The 21,902-nt window shown below is 39.2% G+C and overlaps 1 protein-coding gene across 1 annotated transcript in view; it reads right to left on the reverse strand.

The window, feature by feature from the left end:
* cubn (cubilin (intrinsic factor-cobalamin receptor)) overlaps positions 1-21,902 on the reverse strand; it is a gene marked incomplete at both ends in the record, with an annotated part of 365,190 nt that overhangs the window by 318,527 nt on the left and 24,761 nt on the right. The window contains 7 exons of the mRNA XM_080049812.1: positions 72-264; positions 591-715; positions 1,188-1,283; positions 4,413-4,544; positions 6,642-6,810; positions 7,489-7,615; positions 20,780-20,883. Of these exons, the coding sequence (XP_079905938.1) occupies positions 72-264; positions 591-715; positions 1,188-1,283; positions 4,413-4,544; positions 6,642-6,810; positions 7,489-7,615; positions 20,780-20,883 (946 nt within the window). The remainder of the gene's footprint in view (positions 1-71; positions 265-590; positions 716-1,187; positions 1,284-4,412; positions 4,545-6,641; positions 6,811-7,488; positions 7,616-20,779; positions 20,884-21,902) is intronic.

Consider the following 21,902-nt stretch of genomic DNA (forward strand, 5'->3'; position numbering starts at 1 on the left):
CTAATTTTGTCCTTGCAGTCCCCCCTTCTTTCTTCAACCCTCCGGTTCTTATGGTCTTGTCTGGCCAATACCTTGCTGTTGGGTCTGACAGAGTGGGCCAGTCCACTGGGAAGTACAAGTACATGTGAATCCATTAATACTGTCGCTGCAGGTTCCTCCATTCTGACACGGGTTACTGGAGCATTCATTAAAATTCTGGTCACAGTTTACTCCTTGCCAGCCAGAGTTGCAGTTGCAGATGTAGCCAGAAGCTGAGGTGGTGGCCTGTGGTAGAAATAGTTCACTAGTGAGACATTGATGAATTGGTTGTGACAAAATTATTTCATTTTTGGTGTTTCTATTCTTGAGAATGTCATTAACACAAAGCCAGTTAGGACTTATCATGCATTCAACGATTAATTGAATTATTACCACAGGAACTAGAAATAAAAAAAATGCGTTCATGGAAATGTCATTTGATGTCATTTTTGTACACAGGACAGCTTTAGATACACTTACAATACTTGAATACTTTAATAGTACAAGTCATAGACTTTAAAATCACTAATTGCAGATAAAAGTTAGAGGCAACGTCTTTGCCACACACTTACCACACACTGTCCATTGACACAGGGGTTGTTGGTCTGACAGATGTTGCTGGTCTGGGTGCAACCAGTGGATCCATAACCATTGCCTATGTATCCTGGAGGGCAGGTACATGCAGGGAGGCTAGAGCCTTGGAGAAGTGGAATAATCCAGTTAGAAGAAGAAATGGTCATGTCCAAAATAGAACATATTTAACTCTTAAACTGAACTTCAAAAGCGTATTAAATATACTTTACTGCATATGTTGTAGAGATTAATACTTGTGTTTTTATAGTTCATTAAAGGCTCAGTTTGCACCTCTGCATATGCTGTGGTCCTTGAGCTCTCCAAAACATCTTGAGTTCTTAGCATAACATAGATACCTTAAATAAGTCAAATCTATTGACAACACTCTTGTTCACTGCTATTATTTTATTTAATCCCTTGTAAAACAACCTAAATCATTTACCCTAAAGGGAGTAGTAGATTTAGATTTCCAAAACCTAGAAATCTCTGTGTCATCGCTGGCTTTAATTCTCTTTAATCAGTTTAACCACAGGTAATGTGTCCTACGCCATATGAAGACAGGGTAATACAATCATGCATTTGTTGATTTTTTTTACCTGTGCTGGAAGAGCAAGTAGCTAATGGGTAACAACCCCCATTGTTGTTGGCACAGATATTGGTCTGGGTGCATGTTCTCCCATTCCCCTCATATCCTGCAGAAATAAAAGTTATCTTGAAATCAGGCTGATGATGACAGTTTTGCATCGTTTTGTTGCTTTCAATGCATCATTCACCTTAAAGTTTAAGATAGCTATGAAGAATTCAACCTATTGTTTTAAGTTAGTAATGCATATCTATTTGTGCTGACAAACGATTGAAATATTTAATCGCGATTAATCGCATTAATGCCATAGTTAACTTGTGATTAATCGCAATTAATCGCACATTTTTATCTATTCTAAATGTCCCTTGATTTCTTTATGTCCCATAATTTTTTTCTGATTTTGATGGTTTTATCACACACATTCTCTACACCCTTGTAATTCAGTGTATTTTTTCTAAAATATCATAATTTTCAATTCAGTGCAAATAGCCCACAATGTAGAACCCCCACCCCTAGAACAGCATAGACAAACATAATTGGAACTTCCTTTATTTTATTGAAAACCAAACTATAAAACAACATAGGCAACATAAAACAAACTAGAAAATCCCGCGGATACTTTGAAAGTACGGGCCGCCCATATACATTAGGGAAGAAAAAAAATCATGGCTGACCCCTATGTTCCAAGAGGCTTTATTGTAGAGCACCATGAGCTGTACATGTCTAACAAATAATAAGTCAATCAGAGTCAGGGGGCGAGGGGCGTGGCCTGTCAAACATTGCATTTTTGAATGATAGTTTTCGCATTTATGTATAATTCTTTATTTCAGACCCAGGGGGATCCATATCAACACAAACAACATAAACAAATACACAAACACAGAGTAAAAAATACACAGCCTTTCACAATATTCAGTGCCAAGCATACAGACATGATCGCCAATGGTTCCACAGTCTGGAAGAAAATCTGACCGAACTGCATAGAGGGTTGGCCAAAACTGCAATTAAGTTATTTTCAGACTCAGATGCCCTACACATAAATCCATACATCAGGCCACGTAACACAGCAGAGCAGGTAGGGACCCCAACACTTACAAACATTTGGCTTGCACTGGAGCTTCTTGGAGCTCTCAGCAGCAGCCTCATGCTATCATTATAGGCCACTGTAAGCTTTCTAATGCTGCCTTGTTTATAACGACACCACAGGTGGGCAGTATACAGCGGCGTACAATACGCTCTAAAGAGTGAGATTTTGACAGGTACAGAGCACATACTAAACTTACGGCAGAGCATGTTCACTTGTGCATACAGCTTCCGACGCTGCCTATAGATATCCTTGTCATCAAACAGGTCATTAGACATAATATGGCCCAAGTATGTAATTTCACTGCACACACTGAGTGCAGTGCCAGACAGATAGAAGTCAGGGAAGGTTGACTGTCTCCTCTGCTTCTGACAATCATGATCTTACTCTTTTTTGCGTTGTATTTTATGTCAAAATATCACCATACTGTGTGCATACTCTCAGAAGCTGTTGTAGACCAGCACTATATGGGCTAAAGATGACCAGATCATCTGCGTACATAAGGTGGTTAATGAGCGAGTCCCCAATCCTACAGCCTGTACCAGATGCATTTAAAATCAAAGACAAGTCATTCATATACATATTAAAAAGAAAAGGAGACAAAATTCCGCCCTGGCGAACACCATTGGTAACATGGAAGGGATCAGATGTTACACTCCCCCATCTCACCCTCATTGCCGCATTTGTGGCGCCCCCTATGGGTTAATCTCGACAAGCTTAGAGGGCCATGCTACCACATGTCTTCTGCACATATCCTGCAAGTTTCATGATGATAGGACCTGTGGTCAATTAGTTATGGCCAATTTGTTATTAAGCCCCGCCCCTGCGTAAACGTTATAGTCAATGGCGGCCATGTTTTCCAAGCTATCCTAATAATATTTTCCGGAGACGTGCGTCATAGTCCCCTGGGGCTTTGTGAGACATTTGGTGTTGATAGAGTAAAACTTGACAAAGTTGTGGATAAAACCCTGTTTTTCAGTTTATGCCAAATAGCCGAAAATATTTCCAGGTTGACTTTTATGGTCCAAGAGGCTTTTTTGTAGAGCACCCTAACATACACCTGTGTGATAAATTTCAAGTCAATCGGACTTACGGTGTGAGGGGCGTGGCCTCTCAAACTTTCTTCAGTCGGGGCTTAATAACAGCGCCCCCTAGCGGAAATTCAAAAAACTGTATAATAGCACACCATTCGGGGTAGGGACGGACGTTCTGTGAAATTTTTGCGTTTCTAAGTGAAACGGTGTGGGAGGAGTAGCAGCTCGAAAATGTGGCAGAAGAAATATGAAGTAAGAAGAAGTATGGTGGAGAGTAATAATTACGGGCCCAGGGCCCGTACTTAATTAGTATTAAGTATTAGGGCTAAATTAAACTGTTTGCTGCCTAAATGTTTTGGGAGTTGTTCATCCACGGCTTAATTCAGATTGTGTGAACTCACACACATGCACCTGTGTGCGCTCAGGTGGTTGCTATGGCGCTGCTGCAGTTGAGGCTCCAGTCGCCCTTGGAAGCGAAAATGAAAGTGAAAATGAATGACTGCCGGCTGCCACAACTGTTCATTATGCTTTTGGTGTGAGTGCAGTGTTACAAGTAGTCCTATTACAAATGACAGGCTTTCTTTTCTGTTCTTTCACTGCACAGTCCCAGAGTCGCACATGGAAGACGCTACCAGTGACGGAAAAGCAGCGAGGCTTGGAAGCGCTAGGTTCCGCTAGGTTTCAAAATTTACTTGACGTTTAGCCATTTTGCAAGTTAAATGATTTTAATTTGAAGTTACAATGTAGGAAATGTTCAGTTTGAATTACATAGTTTGTGGTGTTATAGTTTTTCTAACATTACTAGTTGTCGCAACATGTAAAAAAACCTACAAAGTTTGTTAGGCAAAAAGAACGTTAATCTTGCGTTAAAAAAATTAACGCTGTTTAAATGGGTTTGCGTTAACAACGCGTTTAACTAACAGCTCTAATATCTCTCTCCCTCTCTTTCTCTCCATCTATCTATCTATCTATCTATCTATCTATCTATCTATCTATCTATCTATCTATCTATCTATCTATCTATCTATCTATCTATCTATCTATCTATCTATCTATCTATCTATCTATCTATCTATCTATCTATCTATCTATCTATGACTTGTTTGGTTTCTCTTCTTACCTGGGGGGCAGGGGCCACAGTGGAAGGAGCCCATGGTGTTGAGGCATTGTACCATAGGAGCGATGGAGCAGCCAGCATTATTTGTCAAACATTCATCAACATCCAAACAGCTGTAGCCGTTTCCTTGCCAACCTGTGACATATCAGAAGTAATTACTACAAATGTCCATTTGTTCAGGCAAACCATTAAGCCACATTAACATGCACAGCTACATAAACAGTGGCAATACACAAAACTACGCAATACATCATTTAATGTTCTTTGCTTTAAAATTACTTGTGAAAATACTCCAGTGCTAGAGTAGCAGCCCATGAATCTATCAGGAAAAGGGCTTGAGCGTGATCAATACCATTTCGATAGTAAAAATAGCTGGGCAGGCAAAACTGGATAATCAAAAGAGGTCCTATTATCACCTTTAAAATGGAGAGGGCAATCCACATACAAACTTGGGAAGAATCAAAAACAACACAATTAACCCCTTCAGAGTTTACAGACACTGATTTCAAAAGTAAGGAAGGAGAGATTCATGAGCAGTATCTGCATCTGCTCTAAGCCAGTCAGATCTGAAAGGGATAAGTTTTTAATTTTTTTAATTTTCATTATTATTTTTTTCCTGATAGGAAGCCTAGTTCAGAGATGATGTATATTTTTTTCTTTCTTACTTTTTTATGATAGGTAGTTGGTCACGTTCATCACACAAACACTTATAAATCAATGCTGACAGCTAATTCACTGATATAGGAACAGTTTGCAATTTCTAAACTAAAGTAAAGGTAGGACTGTGACCACTGGAACTGGTCTCTGGTCAGCAAAAGTTTTGAAAACAGCAAAAGTGTGCGTGTTATACGCATGCCACCCATGCAAGTGAAACATGTTCTAAGTAATGGCAGAATTTCAAAAATAAAGGTTTATTTTTTTAGCAAGATTCTGTATTTGGTTAGTAGCCCCAATAACATTAGCAAAAGCTAGTGGTCATCCGTCCCTCAGTCCAGTTGTTAAGCATCTGGCTGCTCTTTTTCTAATTTTACTATTCATCTGAACTGAAATAAATGTTGACTTTTTCCTTAATTCTCTTCACCAGAATGCACCAGAATGCTTCGATTACATGTTTAAAACACAACAAAATCTTATGCGGGCGATGCTCCCAGACCCTCTACAGGAGTTTAGTTTTTAGTTCTTGTTCTGCCCCCACAGAATTTCGGCTTGCATGACACCCCTTCTAGTATGGTGACTACATGTTAGCACTCTTCTGGGTTGTTTGAAGCCAGTCTTGAAAACAAAGTTTACAATTGATACTAACATGATTTGGGGAATTTTGATTATAAATAATCTTTACATTGGTTATATTGCATATAACATGCCATTCATTCAAGTTTGCAATGGCCACCCCACTCTAGGTCTGGGTCCCATCTTGGCCACCCCAGTCAAAATGTCACAGAAACGCCACTGATCTAAGTGATGTTTATGTTTTATTCTAATTGATTTAAATGTTAGATTTAGGTTGTATAATTTTGAAGTAATAAGAGGGATGAAGGTCAGCTGATAGAGAAGAGAGTGGGTGGGATACTGAGCCAGTGTGTAATGAGAAACTGAGCCAGTGATAGAGTGGAACAGGGGGATCGACACTGTTTTCAACCTCACGTAACCATACATTAAATGTTTTGTGAAAAGTCTAAATGAACCAACGTAAACAGAGAAAGAGACTTTGTGTTTGATTGGAGTGGAAGGAGACGTGTGAGTCTAAGAAGCGGTCCCCTGTAACTGTGTTTCCTTTTACACATACTGTAAGTTTAGAACTGGCTACAACTGGTACTTTTGTTTATTGAAACTTGAAATAAGAATGTTTTGTTACTGTCAGCAGAATTATTTTTACTTTTTTATTTATCAACTTATTTGACAGGGACAATACAGAACGTATAAGCATAGTTGGTTTCTAGCTACTTTAAATCATCTGTCTCGAATATGCATGAATTCAGTTGTGTTTCACTGCAAACCGAACATAGACATGGGCCGATTGTAAAATATTTTTGTTTGTCGGCTCAGTATCACAAAATTTGAATTGCGATAGCATCCAAATGTTCCTGCTTCAACACTATTTTCTAGATTTCAATAGTGTGATAAAACTCCACATGTCTTTCTGGTTTCAAAGTCAAAACAATCAGTAAGCCAATCCCAGCTCTTGCATGTAAAATAAAGGTCAGTAGTATGAGGTCTATAACTGATAGTTACCAGCAGGACAGGCTCCACAGTAGAAGGAACCCTGAGTGTTGTAGCAAGACACAGCAGGGTTGGTGGAACAAGGTTTGTTCGGTAGGTTACACTCGTTAACATCAGCAGCACAGGCTGGGTTTCCAGGTGGAGCCTCCCAGCCACTCTCACAGATACACTGGTATTTAGGCTGTTGGTTTTTTTCAACAATGAAACAAAACAAAGAGTAAGCATTTCAAGTATGAAAACTGTTAACCAAAATCATATCTAATACAACAGAATCATGGAAATACAACAAATAAAAGGAAATACATGCGAATGAAGGTACAACATTGTATCTTCATTTGCATGTAGTTGCAAAAAAGAATAAAAAACCTTGACACACACAAGGGTAATATACTTGAAGAAAGACATGAATGCTATAAAGTCTGCTGTTTTGTATACCTTATCATACATTATTAATTTTGAAGATTGACAAATTATTCTGAAATATTGACAAATTATATATTAGATTAACAACGTATCTTCTGTTATTGTGCTCCTTTCAAATGAAAATGTCTAAATATATGCATCTGCATTCATTTATCCTTGTAAAGGCTTCCACTACAGTATACTGTGTCATATAGGTACTCTAAAAACACAGTCATTGTCTTGTTTAACCTTGAAAGAAGGTACAAATCAAAATGTCTCCCTGTTTTTCAGTTTTTATTACATTTTATTATGTTTCGCCCCTGAGAGGTGCACTTGAGAGATAATAAAAACTACCAGAAGTATAAATTAAATCTATATGGTGGATTTTCACACTCCGTTTCATTGATACAGTGGATTCTGCTATAGATTAATTGATCATGTTAAGTAGACTGGTTACCTGTCCAGGTATAACCCGCTCTGCATCAATACATGTGCCATGAACACACAGGTCCTGTCCTGCAGTCCTGCAGTCATCAAAACGCACAGTACAAAAAGTCCCGGACCATTCTGGAGAACAGGTACAACTGGACAGAAAAAGAGATATGCATAAAATACCATTATGGTAGCTGTAGCAAGCAATATGTAATGAAAAGACTAACAGAGTATGACTCTTAAATACATTGATAAGTAATATAGTGTATTTCGTTATGACACATTCTAAGATTACTGATAATCAGGAGATTGCTTAATTACATACATAATTAACTATAAGGGGAGCCAAGAGCAGCTCTCTTGTGTATGTGTGTGTGCAGAGTTAGGAATGTGGGCTTTAGCTTGAATACATTAAAATAGACTCAGGAATGACTGTTTTACGAGCTCAACAGTAGTTAGTTTATGTGGGGTTGTTAAACCGTACTATTCTGAAGTTCTGAGGAGACACACAGGCACCATAGGTGCATTCCGGTGGAGATGATGTTTCCAGCTAAGCCCCATTTGGTAATAGTTTTAAGAATAGCCAGAGTCCACCTATCAGGGATAACGAGGGGCAGATCCTGATGACCAATATTGACCAACCAGGACTCCACATTTCGGGGTTAAAAAGAGACACAGACACAGGCAGAGAGTAGGTTGGGATAATGCAATTGGCTAACCAGGCATGGCCGGCTTGGACTGACGCAGGCGCTGAGTTATTTTATCTTAATAAAGTCAGGTTTATCCACCTCACTCATCCTGTCTCAGCAGATTAATTTCTATCTTTCAAACCAACAGCTTTTATGAATGGACCCCAGAAAATACACCGCAATTGGCGTCGTTGAACATAGGGCTTCTGGACAGTTCATTGGGCCCCGCAGCGGACCAGAGCTCGACTTTCTCCCCCAACGCCAGCCAACGGCTGGCAAGGTGAGCATTTTTGGCTCTATGGGGTTCAAACTCGAGCCCTGGTCTATCTGCGTGTGTTTTCCAATGCCGTCGGGCTGAAAATTACTTAAATGCGGGGTGGGCAACAAGGTGGTTCAGTTTGTTTGATAGGAGTCTGTCTAAATTATGGTTTAAAAGGTTTAATTTGATGTAAATGCTAAGGTAACAAGGGACTTAGACTTTGTGGACTAATAGTCTGGGCAGCTGTTGCCTCGATGATGCAGTACGAGACTGCTGTGACGTTTTGACTTGTATTGGGATTTTTAAAGTGGTGACTTAGCGGGTTCAACAGGGTTATAAGAGGGTGCTATGGTGTTCCTGGGTAGTTTGTGACTTAATATAAACAAATGGGATTTAATGTGGGTGCCATGGGGTTTCAGGGTAAAGTGGCGAACTATAGGGTGCCACGGGGAAGGAACAAGTGGCTTACAAAGGGACAATTTCGATTTAATGGGGTGTCACAGGGGTTAAATGAACAAATGGCTTAGAAGGGGATTTGATTCGTCCTATAATGGGGTGTCACATGTGTAAACAGAGTCTTTGAGGGGCCGGCCCGTGGGTATTGAGAATATTTTTATTGTGAGATCTCGAGAATCATTTATGTTTGTCTTTTAAATTGATTACTGGGTAATTTTTTTTTTAAACTTTTATTTTAGTGGTTTTATGTTTTTTTTACATATGGACAAAAAAAAACAGAATAAGTAAACACATACAATACATACACAACACCCAAACACAAACCCCAATACACAAATGACAAACTTTTAATGTTTACAGTTTTGAATAATTTGAGTTACTTCACACAAATAAAGTAAACATTTCTTTGAGGAAAGAGTGAAATTAGTTCACATGAAATGGTTTATTTTATAACATACCAGTTATGTTTAGGTAAACAAAAATAAATGAAGATCAGAAGTTTGCTTGGAAATAGACTGAGACACCCTGAGCATAAATCTGATGTCTGCAGTTAACTCCTTTCTCTGTTTTCTTTTTCAAGCAGGAAGCTTGTGTTTACATTGACTCCACAGAAGCAGAAGGATCTCAGGCAGCACGAGGGAAAGCTGGCTGACTGAGTTTAGACCTGGACAGTATATAATAAGGACAATTTAGATGGTTAAGTAAATTAATAATCTAGGAAAAAGTATTTAAATTAAGGTGAATTTAAGAATTGGTTGATACATTCAGTAAATCATTTACACTACCACTCCCTGCAGTTTTGATAGGAGGAAATTGAATGAAGTAAGTTAATTATTTAATCTGTACAATATTACTGTCTCCTCATGAGATCTCAAAAGTAAGAATAGGTATTTTGATACTTTGGTAGACCATTTTTGATGAATAGTGTAATGTGCCTTTGGTCTTATTTCCTCTCAGTGTTTAGTTTTGACTCAGGTCAGGAATAAGATATGATACTTAAGGCTAGCTCACTCATAATTGTATGCATTCTATAGATATTTTGGAATTACAGGGCAAGGGTCTGTGGACTCTTGACACAGAGGGTAAAGTAAATATTTCCTAGCCAACCATGGCAGCAAATGACAATGAAAAGACACAAAAGGAGGGGCTCACTAACTCTGATGGACTGCTTTTTGAATGATGAGTGAACAGGGTTCCGGCATCCTGCCAACCTATGCCAAATGTCCTGGGACACGGAGGACTGCAATAAGAGTGACTGTTCTGGGATGCAAATGGCTCAAACGATGGTACAAAACCAGGAACTTAAAAACAATGGAAGACTAATGTCAAAACTTGTGTTGTTGTCTGTCACGGGAATGTTTCAGCCAGCACATCCAGAGAAGAATACAGATCCATCTACCAGGAAATTACAATCCCTTTCTGTGTGGAGAGTTTCTAAAACCCAGTGTTTCCCCAAAAAAATATTTCTGTGCATGCAGTGAAGAGTCAGCCTTAAACAGACCAAATTTAAGCTTCCATAGACATTAAATTATTGATTAATAGAGGGATAACTCTGAGTATTATTTTTGTTGTTAGCACTTACAGAGGGAAAGGAAGGTTTATATTTAATTTAAAACACAAATTTCAAAGACACCTGGGTTTCTTTAAAATTTCATGTAATTCAAATTGTAGTTTTTGAAAAGATTGACAAGTAAAGCCACATGTTTTTTCCACGCTTCTTCTAATTTAATTATAATATTTCACTATCTGCTTCTGACTGAAGAGAAGCATGCTCCTTAGGGCAGGAGTGTCAAACTCATTTTCACAAAGGGCCGAATTACGACATGATAATCACACGAAGGGCCAGACATGTCGCTTACTGACATGCCTTCTTTTTATTCCAAAAATCAAACAACATATCTAGGTATATAACCTGCGTACATACGGGGCATAGGTTAGGTTTCGTTTACATATTTTGGGGGACAAATTATAGGTGGGGGGTATGGGGGTGCTCCCCCAGAAATGTTTGTGTGTCAAACACTTAATTTCCTGTATTCTGGTAGATGTTTCTGTTTTCTGTGCCTTTTCTGCATCAATTTATTGTGGAAATGTCTTTATTTTTCTAAAGGAAAAGACAACATTCAGGTTCCTGGTGAAACAATTATAAAGGACTATAATGCAGTAAGGCTCTCAGGCATCCTGGATTGAGCGACAATATGTTTTCACTTGGATTTTTCAAAACATATCACGTTTTTTTATTTTATTGTTTTATAGGAATCATGACCCAGCACCAGTGTTAACTATTTATGACACTTTACATTGGTAATGAAATGCAAAGCCACCATTGGAAATGAAAGGGGTGGGCTATCAGCGGCTATCTAACGTTAGCTAGTGAGCTATATTGTAACTTGAGGCAAAAGTTAGAAACCAGATAATGTTAGCATTCATCCTTAGATAGTTGACACAATCAATCATCATATTAGCATGCTATTTAGCCACATAGATTGGCCTATTCACAGCCATTAGAAAACTGGCATCTTTTCTTCAATGCAAGTTCATCAATTCATGGCTTAAAATCCTGAGCAGTGGAACTTTCAGCAGACATTCCTAGTGGTAAGCTGTGCGAGTGTCCTAACGGTTGGGAGCGTGTGCAACGTGCGGATATGGCACAGGCTCCGCATGAGAGAAAAAAATAAAAAAAAATCTAATTTTTTTTTCCCCCGCGGGCCGAATTTAATGGAATTACCGAATTGGTTCGCGGGCCAGATTAAATATTGAAACGGGCCAGATTTGGCCCGCGGGCCAGAGTTTGACACCCCTGCCTTAGGGTAATGACATCCTCTTCCAATGCAAAATTAGTTTTGGCAGTGTTTAGGGGTCTACTAATTGAAAGGTTGCAAGGTAATACAAAAATAAAAATGTTAATACAAAAGTAAAGATATGGAGGATTAATTAGAGTAATTAATGGTTGAAGGTTGCAGATAAACTACAGCAGGGCTGTACAGTGCGACAGTTTTGATCGCATTTGCTACTAAAATTGATCACGTGCGATGATGAATACAAATCCATTCGCACTCGTGCGACAGGCTGCTAATGAGGAGAGGCTGTCTTTGAAACACAAACAACACTACAACACTGCTTAGAGGGCTCTACATTAACACTCCAAATGGGGGTAAATGTAGACTTAGACAAGTAAGTTATTGAGTCCACCCTCCACTTTGGCTGGTGAAAGATATGTGTCCTCGGGATCTGTGCTCGTGCAGCGATTCTAGGTATAAAAACTTCACCAACGGTAATTACCGGAAGGAGACGGCACATTACCGCAGTTAAGTTAGTGCGTGTACAAACAGAACATTTCCTGTGCGCCTTCACATTAAAAGCCTGTTACTAGCCAAACGTGAGTTGACTTTTATTAATGAAGCTGGTAAGAACAGGAAGTTAGCGCTTTTTTCTAGCTTGAAAGGCAACTCCTTCAGCTGCAGCGAGCAGTCAACAGTAGCCTAGTCTATTTAAACAAAGTTTTAAATAAGCCACTGAAAAGCTACTCCCAACACATTCACAACAACCTATTTAATTTATCCTAAATTGTACCAATATGTATACTTATTTATTTAATAGGCTATGTTTAATGTTTTAAAGTTGGGTTTTAATTAACAGAAGGACATTATAATAATAATAATTCTGAATCAGCAAAAAATTGCAATTGGCAGATTAGATTCTTTTGTCTAAATTGCAATCAGTGCAACCCTATTAATTTTTCCATAATTATTACTGCACACACTAGGATATAATATTAATTGAGAATCTCAAATGAGACCAAGATAACATGCTCAAAGGTAATTAGAGCGAAATGCAAGGGTTAAGGTTATGCAAGTTTTGGATCATACTTTGTGTGCTACCAAATTTATTTTTGTGCTACTGAATTTTTTTGCTTGCTAGCACCAGTGCTACCACCTGAAAAAATAAGCGTACAGCCCTGTACAGGTTAGGGAAACAATAGAGTTCTACAGTATAACATGACCATATTAACCATGTACACAGGCTGAAACATGTAATACATGACAGATTGGAAACCAAAAGTTTTTATGGGGCCTTTTTCATAAAATAAAGATACACTCAACAAAAATATAAACGCAACACTTTTGTTTTTGCTCCCATTTTTCATGAGATGGACTTAAAGATCTAAAATTCATTCCAGATACACAATATTACCATTTCTCTCAAACATTGTTCACAAATCTGTCTAAATGTGTGATAGTGAGCACTTTTGCTTTGCTGAGATAATCCATCCCACCTCACAGGTGTGCCACATCAAGATGCTGATCTGACATCATGATTAGTGCACAGGTGTGCCTTAGACTGTCCACAATAAAAGGCCACTCTGAAATGTGCATTTTTTTTGCTTTATTGGGGGTATGGGGACTCAGAACCAGTCAGTATCTGGTGTGACCACCATTTGCCTCATGCAGTGCAACACATCTTCTTCGCATAGAGTTTATCAGATTGTCAATTGTGGCCTGTGGAATGTTGGTCCACTCCTCTTCAATGGCTGTGCGAAGTTGCTGGATATTAGTGGGAAGTGGTGCACGCTGTCGTATACGCCGGTCAAGCACATCCCAAACATGCTCAATGGGTGACATGTCCGGTGAGTATGCTGGCCATGCAAGAACTGGGACATTTTCAGCTTCCAAGAATTGTGTACAGATCCTTGCAACATGGGGCCGTGCATTATCTTGCTGAAACGTGAGGTGATGTTCATGGATGTATGGCACAACAATGGGCCTCAGGATCTCATCACGGTATCTCTGTGCATTCAAAATGCCATCAATAAAATGCACCTGTGTTCTTCGTCCATAACAGATGCCTGCCCATACCATAACCCCACCACCACCATGGGCCACTCGATCCACAACATTGACATCAGCAAAGCGCTCACCCACACGACGCCACACACGCTGTCTGCCATCTGCCCTGAACAATGTAAACCGAGATTCATTCGTGAAGAGAACACCTCTCCAACGTGCCAGACGCCATCGAATGTGAGCATTTGCCCACTCAAGTCTGTTACGGCGACAAGCTGGAGTCAGGTCAAGACCCCGATGAGGACGACGAGCATGCAGTTGAGCTTCCCTGAGACGGTTTCTGACAGTTTGTGCAGAAATTGTTTGGTTATGCAAACCAATTGTTTCAGCACCTGTCTCAGTGGCTGGTATCAGACGATCTTGGAGGTGAACCTGCTGGATGTGGAGGTCCTGGGCTGGTGTGGTTACACGTGGTCTGCGGTTGTGAGGCCGGTTGGATGTACTGCCATATTCTCTGAAACGCCTTTGGAGACGGCTTATGGTGGAGAAATGAACATTCGATGCACGAGCAACAGATCTGGGGCCGTATTCACAAAACATTTTATCTTGGCGCTAAGAGTACTCCTAAGGAGCACTAAAAGTTCTTAGTAAGGAGTAATTTCTTAAAACCTATTCACAAAGCTGATAAGACCAACTTTTACTAACGAATGGGAGGGACTCCTTAGCTAAGACTAGAGGGCGGTGTTGACCCTGTTGCTATGGATGATGTCATGTTCATACCTTCTATGCCCACAGTGATTGGCTGAGAGGGAATGAGAGCTAAGAGTGAATTTATGATGGAAACACTGTGGGAGATATCCATATCGTGTCGCTGTATTAAAGTAAAGAGTTTTTATATACAATTAATGACAAGTGACACTGATTTAACATGCAACCAAGATACTGCAGGGTTTCCCACACATTTGTTCACAATTAACCTACAATAGCGCCACATAGGTCTATGCATTTTAAATTTTACAATGATTTGAATCGGAAAAATATCCTCATTGAACAGCTGCACGCCATGCATTCTCACTGTATTTCTCTCAATGGCGGACTATGCAGCAATAGTCAGACAGCGACAAACCAGGAAATTCACAATTTAGAAACAACAGCCGGCGAAATCGTAAAGTAAAGTACATGCGGAAGGAAAAAGGCGAGACGTGCAACTATACAGTAGCGGATCTGTGGAACGGAGGAGATGCTGCGAAGCGCCACATATAGGCCTACTCTAGTAGGAAATTAAACCCAAACGTGACACCAACAGTAACTTTCAATGCGTCATAAACCCAAAGCAACTGGAGGAAAATTAACTTGATAAATATTTTTTTATAACAATATAATAAATATAAATGTGTCTATACTTTCTAAATATAGCTTTACTAAGATCATTAAACCCTTACAGCTATTAAAAGGTACCTTTTATAAAGCTCACTAGCATTAAATCTCTCCAAAACACCATCAAATGGTTGTCTGTGATGTACTCTTAGTGACCTAGGAGTCCTCGAGAGGACTCCTAGCTTTTTATAGATTTAGGAGCTAGTTTTAGCGCTAAAATGCTTTGTGAATTACACTTATCTTAAAAAGTTAGGAGTCCTAAAATTAGGAGTGAAACGCCCCTTATTTTTGAGAGTTACTCCTAAATCAGCACGTTAGGACCTACTCTTAGCCTTAAAATGTTTTGTGAATACGGCCCCTGGTTGACATTCCTGCTGTCAGCATGCCAATTGCACGCTCCCTCAATGCTTGTGGCATCTGTGGCATTTTGCTGTGTGACAAAACTGCACATTTCAGAGTGGCCTTTTATTGTGGACAGTCTAAGGCACACCTGTGCACTAATCATGATGTCAGATCAGCATCTTGATGTGGCACACCTGTGAGGTGGGATGGATTATCTCAGCAAAGCAGAAGTGCTCACTATCACACATTTAGACAGATTTTTGAACAATGTTTAAGAGAAATGGTAATATTGTGTATCTGGAATGAATTTTAGATCTTTAAGTCCATCTCATGAAATATGGGAGCAAAAACAAAAGTGTTGCGTTTATATTTTTGTTGAGTGTAAATGTAATGGCAATTTGCAAATACGAGTTTAAAATTGGATCACTATGGTGCAAACAGGTATTTATGTAAAAAACAAATGATAACATATAGAAAATATCATCATTAACCCATTCAATTATGAAGTCTTTTAAACATCTTTTTGAGTAACTAATACAGTGAAATATCAATTTTATAGAGGATCACAACATTATACTGACAGAATACAGGATATATTTGGAGGTTTTCTGAGAGAATTTCAGTTAGTTTGGCAACTTTTTGTTTGATCATAACCATTTTTATTTAGCTATTTTTATTTAGATATTATAAATATCACAATGGAAGAATGACAATTGACAAATGACAAATTTGGATATTCTTTATATAGTTTAACTTCTGGATATATTTTGATAGAAAAGTTTTTCACACAGTTGTACTATGAAATGAGTAATCAATGCATTTGTATCTATTCTGTAAACAGTTGTAGTGCAGTGTCAGTTACATTTCGGAAGATTATCTTACACTAGCCTTTTGAGAAATTGACAAAATATCCATGAAATAACACTGGTGTAGAGGTTTCAAAAATCATTTATCGGATATGATACTTGGACATCCGTGGAAATTTTTAATGTGAAGGGCCAAAGTGAGTAATGCAGAACACACTACCACTATTAAACAGAGAGCTGTCACAGTGCAACATCTTCCAGAATGATGTGCAAAGGTTGGACATATGTAGGTAACAGTTATTTTAAGGTCAACAAGGTGTTTCAGTTTTAACTAAGGTAGAATTAATGTGCACAAGGTTGCTTTGGTTTCTTTACCGAATACAAATGGATCATGATATCTTTTTCGTAGTTATCAAGTCAGTAATGTCATATGTTTCTGCCATTTCTTAAAGTGACAGGAGTCTTGTAATATTGGTGAACACGGATGGAGGCTTGGTGTTCCCCTTGAGAAATTGTGAGGAGTTGATTTGACAAACTAGGCTGTTGAATGTGATGGGCTCGAAGACACCACCGGTTCTACATTTTCTGGTAAATGCAGGCCTGCTGGGGTTTGTTTGATTGTTTGTTTGTCATATGTCAAGTTGCATGTTTTGCATGTTTGTGGACCGGTCCTTTATAATCTTATATGGCCCAGACAAATGTCTGTGTAACTTTATTTGTTGTTGACAAGGTTTGAGAATTGCAGTTTTCCATCTTGGATCCTGGAACGCGGCGTTGGATCCCTTTAACAAATGTTGTTTGCAATTTTAACTGTGTTTGTGGAAAAATACTTTCATTTCTCGTAGAATACGACCAGGCAGGTGAATGAAACCAGAGAGGTCTCTCTGTCCCACTGAGCAAAACAGAGGCTCCAGGGGGGTGGAGGAAAAATTGTCAGACAGCTTTGGAAGCAAGCTGGAAATACGCACAAGGAGATGTCACCTGGTAGCCACTTCCAGAACGGCAGGCTGCAACATCATGTAATCAACTTTGCTTGACCAACATCATCGGCTGACAGCTTGGCTGCATCACCAACGACACCCTCCAGAGGAAGGACTTCAGCATGTGGCCGGCTTGACAATGCCATGTACGTATTGTTATAATAGAATAATCAGATTTGTTTCAATCTTGGAAGTACGTTTGTTGTCTGAAGTTTGTATTACCCAGATTGACAATTGGTTGCAACAACAGATGTGTTATTTTCTACACCTATGACTAGGAAGCAGCAGCGTTGCCTGGAGCAGATTTGTTCAAACTTGTAATGGGTTTCAGTGTGAACAAGGGGGGAATGGATGGATATTAAATTGATCACAAAATTATAAAATCGGATGTACTAATTGACATCAGAACATTTTAAAGTAAATAGTGTTAAATTGCCTGAATGGGAGACAAATTAAAGAGCAGTCATTGCACTGCTTCTGATCCCGGAATCAAATTTTGAACATATTTGACTTTAACACATAAGAAATTGTTGCACAAGATACTGGTTGTTGTTTCCTCTTTCTCTCTTCAGAGTTATGATGGAGAATGACTGCCTGTCCAGGGCTCCCAAATGGACTAATCAAATGGATTGAGAGACTCAAACATGGACTAAGGTCATGATGGTTGGGCCCTGGGCAGAGCCCCGATTGAGAGAGATTACACTGGTTCAGGGTATAAAGGACACTAAGAACCTCCACACCAGATGGCAACGTTGCTGAAGAAGGAGTTTGGTTATCATACAGAATGAAATACATGTCTATGTTCTTATATATATGTAGACACAGTATGTTACAATGTGGAATTTATATTGTTTGATGTGAACCTGTGATATTGTTGTTATGAATGTATCGTAACTCTGTGATTTATGCAAATATACTCAGCAAATAATCTTAAAAACAAATAGGTTAATCTGTCTTTACTTTTATACAGATATTTTTTGATAAATATTCTAAAATAGGTTTAGAGTCTAATGGCCGATTGACACATGGTCATTTAATCTTAGGATAATGGATAATGATATTTGTTCATTTTAAAAGGAGTTTCCCCGCCTGGATTGGCCGGATGGTGAGGAAAACTTTGAGTGGAAGACTAGTCTGCCATCTCTTTTTGGCCAGCCCTTAGAGGGGTGGTTTTTGAGTGGGAGATATCAGCTAATTTGCAAGACTCTACAGCCACACCGTAGGAGCCATAATCAAAAAATGTTAGACTTGAAGAATTGCTTTCCTGAATTTGGAGAGAGGTGTACCTGATAGAGTCTTGCAGGTGAGGCTAAGAGTAGCCAAATTTGACCTTAATAACAGTAAGCAATTAGCTTTCCCAGTCTAACTTAAGTTTAAAGTAATGTGATATAGAGTAAATGGGACATAGTTAACACATTGATCCCCAAAATTGAAGTTCAAAATAGGACTCTAAAGTTGTTAATAATTAGAATTGAACGAGGTGGATTTTCCTGAAAAGACAATCAAGCATTGCATTTAATTTGAACGAATGTCAATCAGTGTAAAATGTCTCTGAATGTCTCTCTTGTGTATGTGTGTGTGCAGAGTTAGGAATGTGGGCGTTAGCTTGCATACATTAAAATAGACTCAGGAATGACTGTTTTACGAGCTCAACAGTAGTTAGTTTATGTGGGATTGTTAAACCGTACTATTCTGAAGTTCTGAGGAGGCACACATAGGTGCATTCCGGTGGAGATGATGTTTCCAGCTAAGCCCCATTTGGTAATAGTTTTAAGAATAGCCAGAGTCCACCAATCAGGGATAACGAGGGACAGATCCTGATGAGCAATGTTGACCAACCAGGACACCACATTTCGGGGTTAAAAAGAGACACGGACACAGGCAGAGAGTAGGTTGGGATAATGCAATTGGCTAACCAGGCATGGCCGGCTTGGACTGACGCAGGCGCCGAGTTCTTTTATCTTAATAAAGTCAGGTTTATCCACCTCACTCATCCTGTCTCAGCAGATTAATTTCTATCTTTCAAACTAACACCTTTTATGAATGGACCCCAGAAAATACACCGCAGTAATAAGCAGAATATTTATGAGGCCTTAATCAGGTATATTAAAACTCGGTTAGTACATTAAGTTTTGATCTCATCTAGCTAGGGTTGGTACAATGGAGGTTATTGGATGTATGTTTTCAGTTCTTAGATCTCTTGGTAACACTTTACAATAAGGTACACAAAATTGTAATACCTACTACATAGATATGCGTTACCTACTACATGGGTTTTTTTTTGTGCTACCTAACACATAGGGTTTTTTTTTGTGTTACCTACTACATATGTTTTTTTTTTGTGCTACCTAACACATAGGTTTTTTTTTTGTGCTACCTAACACATAGGGTTTTTTTTTTGTGTTACCTACTACATAGGTAGCACCAAAAAAAAAAACAATGTGTTAAGGCCAGGACACACCAGTCCGACTACCCGAAAATGGAGACTGCCGATTCAGGGAGCTCCAGTCTTCCCGTCGCGACCGAAAAAGTGCAAAGAACACACCAAACCGACTGCTGACTTTCCGTACGCTCTGCGCTTGCGCGGGACGTAATGTCTCCATAACAGCAGGCGGCGCTAATCTGTATTGTGGCCCGAAAAAATACGGAAGCCGGAAATGATGGGACGGCTCTCTAGACCATAAACATAGGTAGAAATACGTATTTATATTTATGGACCATAAAGAGCACCATTTTTAGCAGAGAGTGTCGAGCATGGTGTCGAGCAGTCAACAAGGGTTGATGCATGTGAGTACTTGCTAAACGAAACAAACAAACACATTAAAACGATGGCTAACTGTTGTTAGCTGTTTGTGCTACCCGCTTCCCTTCCGGGCTTCACTGATTCGCTAGCCCTCCACAAATCAAATTGCTCCCACTGAAATACTGCCCGCTGCCAAAAGAAGCCCGACGACATCTACGACGACCGATTTCACGGCACACACCAAAGAGATTCGTGTCCCCGCCCCCTCCCGACTCTACGACGGCGATTATCGGGCCGGTGTGTCCTGGCCTTTAGGTAGCACAAAAAAAAAACCCTATGTAGTAGGTAACACAAAAAAAAAAACCTGTGTTAGGTAGCACAAAAAAAAAAACCTATGTGTTAGGTAGCACAAAAAAAAACCTATGTAATAGGTAACACAAAAAAAAAACCTATGTGTTAGGTAGCACAAAAAAAAAACCCTATGTAGTAGGTAACACAAAAAAAATAAAACCTATGTAGTAGGTAACACATATCTATGTAGTAGGTATGTAGTAGCTACTACAATTTTGTGTACCTTATTGTAAAGTGTTACCGATCTCTTTGTTTTGTTTAAAAGTAGAGCTTCAGAGCTAGTGTCTAACATGCAGCTGGGCATTTCAACTGTTATTGAAATTCACTAGATTTTGAGGACAGCACTTTCACATAATATGGTCTTCTCATTTCAATATGAATCGTTTGCCTTGCGATCATGTTTTTTGGTGGAAAGTTCATTGTTACATAACACAAATTAATTTGGCTAATATTAAGAGTATAAGAAATGAGCACAACTAAATTGAACATTCAATTAATTGCTAAATATAAATATGGGGATTTTAAGACGTACGTGAATGATCCAGGCGTGTTGACACATGTTGCTCCATTCTGACAACCCAGAAATGATCCTGAATTCCCCTGGCATTCATTCACATCTGTTGCACAGTTCGGACCCTGACACACACAGAGCAATAGAGGAAGAGATGAGAAAAACATGAGGGCTGTTACATAACAGCCTGGCTTTACACAAGTCTTGAATCAACCTAACAAATCAGTCAAGGCTTAAGCAGTTACATATAGGTCTACTGAAGCTCACACAGTCTCACTTATTTGAACCAGGTTCACCAGGCAAGTTAGGCAATGTTTATACATGGTTTGGACACAAACGCAAAAGTATTTTAAAGTTTGGGGCCTATAATTGACATGATAACAGCATTTACAGTCTGAAAAAGGTAAAGTTTTGAAGCCAGGTTCCAGAGTGAAATCTTTTCAAAATGCAACTCCAGCGTCACCATGTGAATAGCAATGCTGTTTCCTGTTATAATGGTGACATCTCGGCTCCACTCCGCACATTGGCCCATTACATTTTCTGTCAAAATAGCCACACACAAGCTATTGAGAAGTTAGAAGACAACATGCACGATTTTGCCCAGTTTAAAAAAAAAATGTGTGCATGTTGAAAGTTTTCATAACAATTGCGTCTGAACGTGGAAGCTTTTGAAAAAGTAAATAAAAAACGTTTTTAGTGAGACCAGAGGGGAATACTACGAAACAAACTCAACAGAGCCCGGCTCTCTTTTTTTGATCTGGTTCAGCATGACACATACCCTCGCTCAGAGCTAACTGGTATCACGAAGGAAGTTATCAACCTATTATGTTGAACGAGGGTTTCGGCTTCAGGCTCTGTGCGCGTCCCCATGAAAGGGGGCGTTTGACCCGTCATTTGACTCTGCTTCTGCACAGACTGGACTGATCTTGTGCCGCTAACTTTAAACAAATGGACTGATTGCGAGCAGCTGAGTAAAAAAAAAAAAGTGCGTCGCTGACTTGACTCAAGAGGAAGAGTTTGTCAGTCTGAATGATCACAGAACAGCAGAAAACAGAGAGCCGAAAAAAACTCTTACTGCCAATAAGGAGAGAGTGGAATGTTGTCAGAAAATTGGGCTACTGAATTGATTAATTTATTTTACAGA

The sequence above is a fragment of the Ammodytes marinus genome, assembly GCF_949987685.1.
Source record: "Ammodytes marinus genome assembly, chromosome: 21".
Lineage (NCBI taxonomy): Eukaryota > Metazoa > Chordata > Actinopteri > Uranoscopiformes > Ammodytidae > Ammodytes > Ammodytes marinus.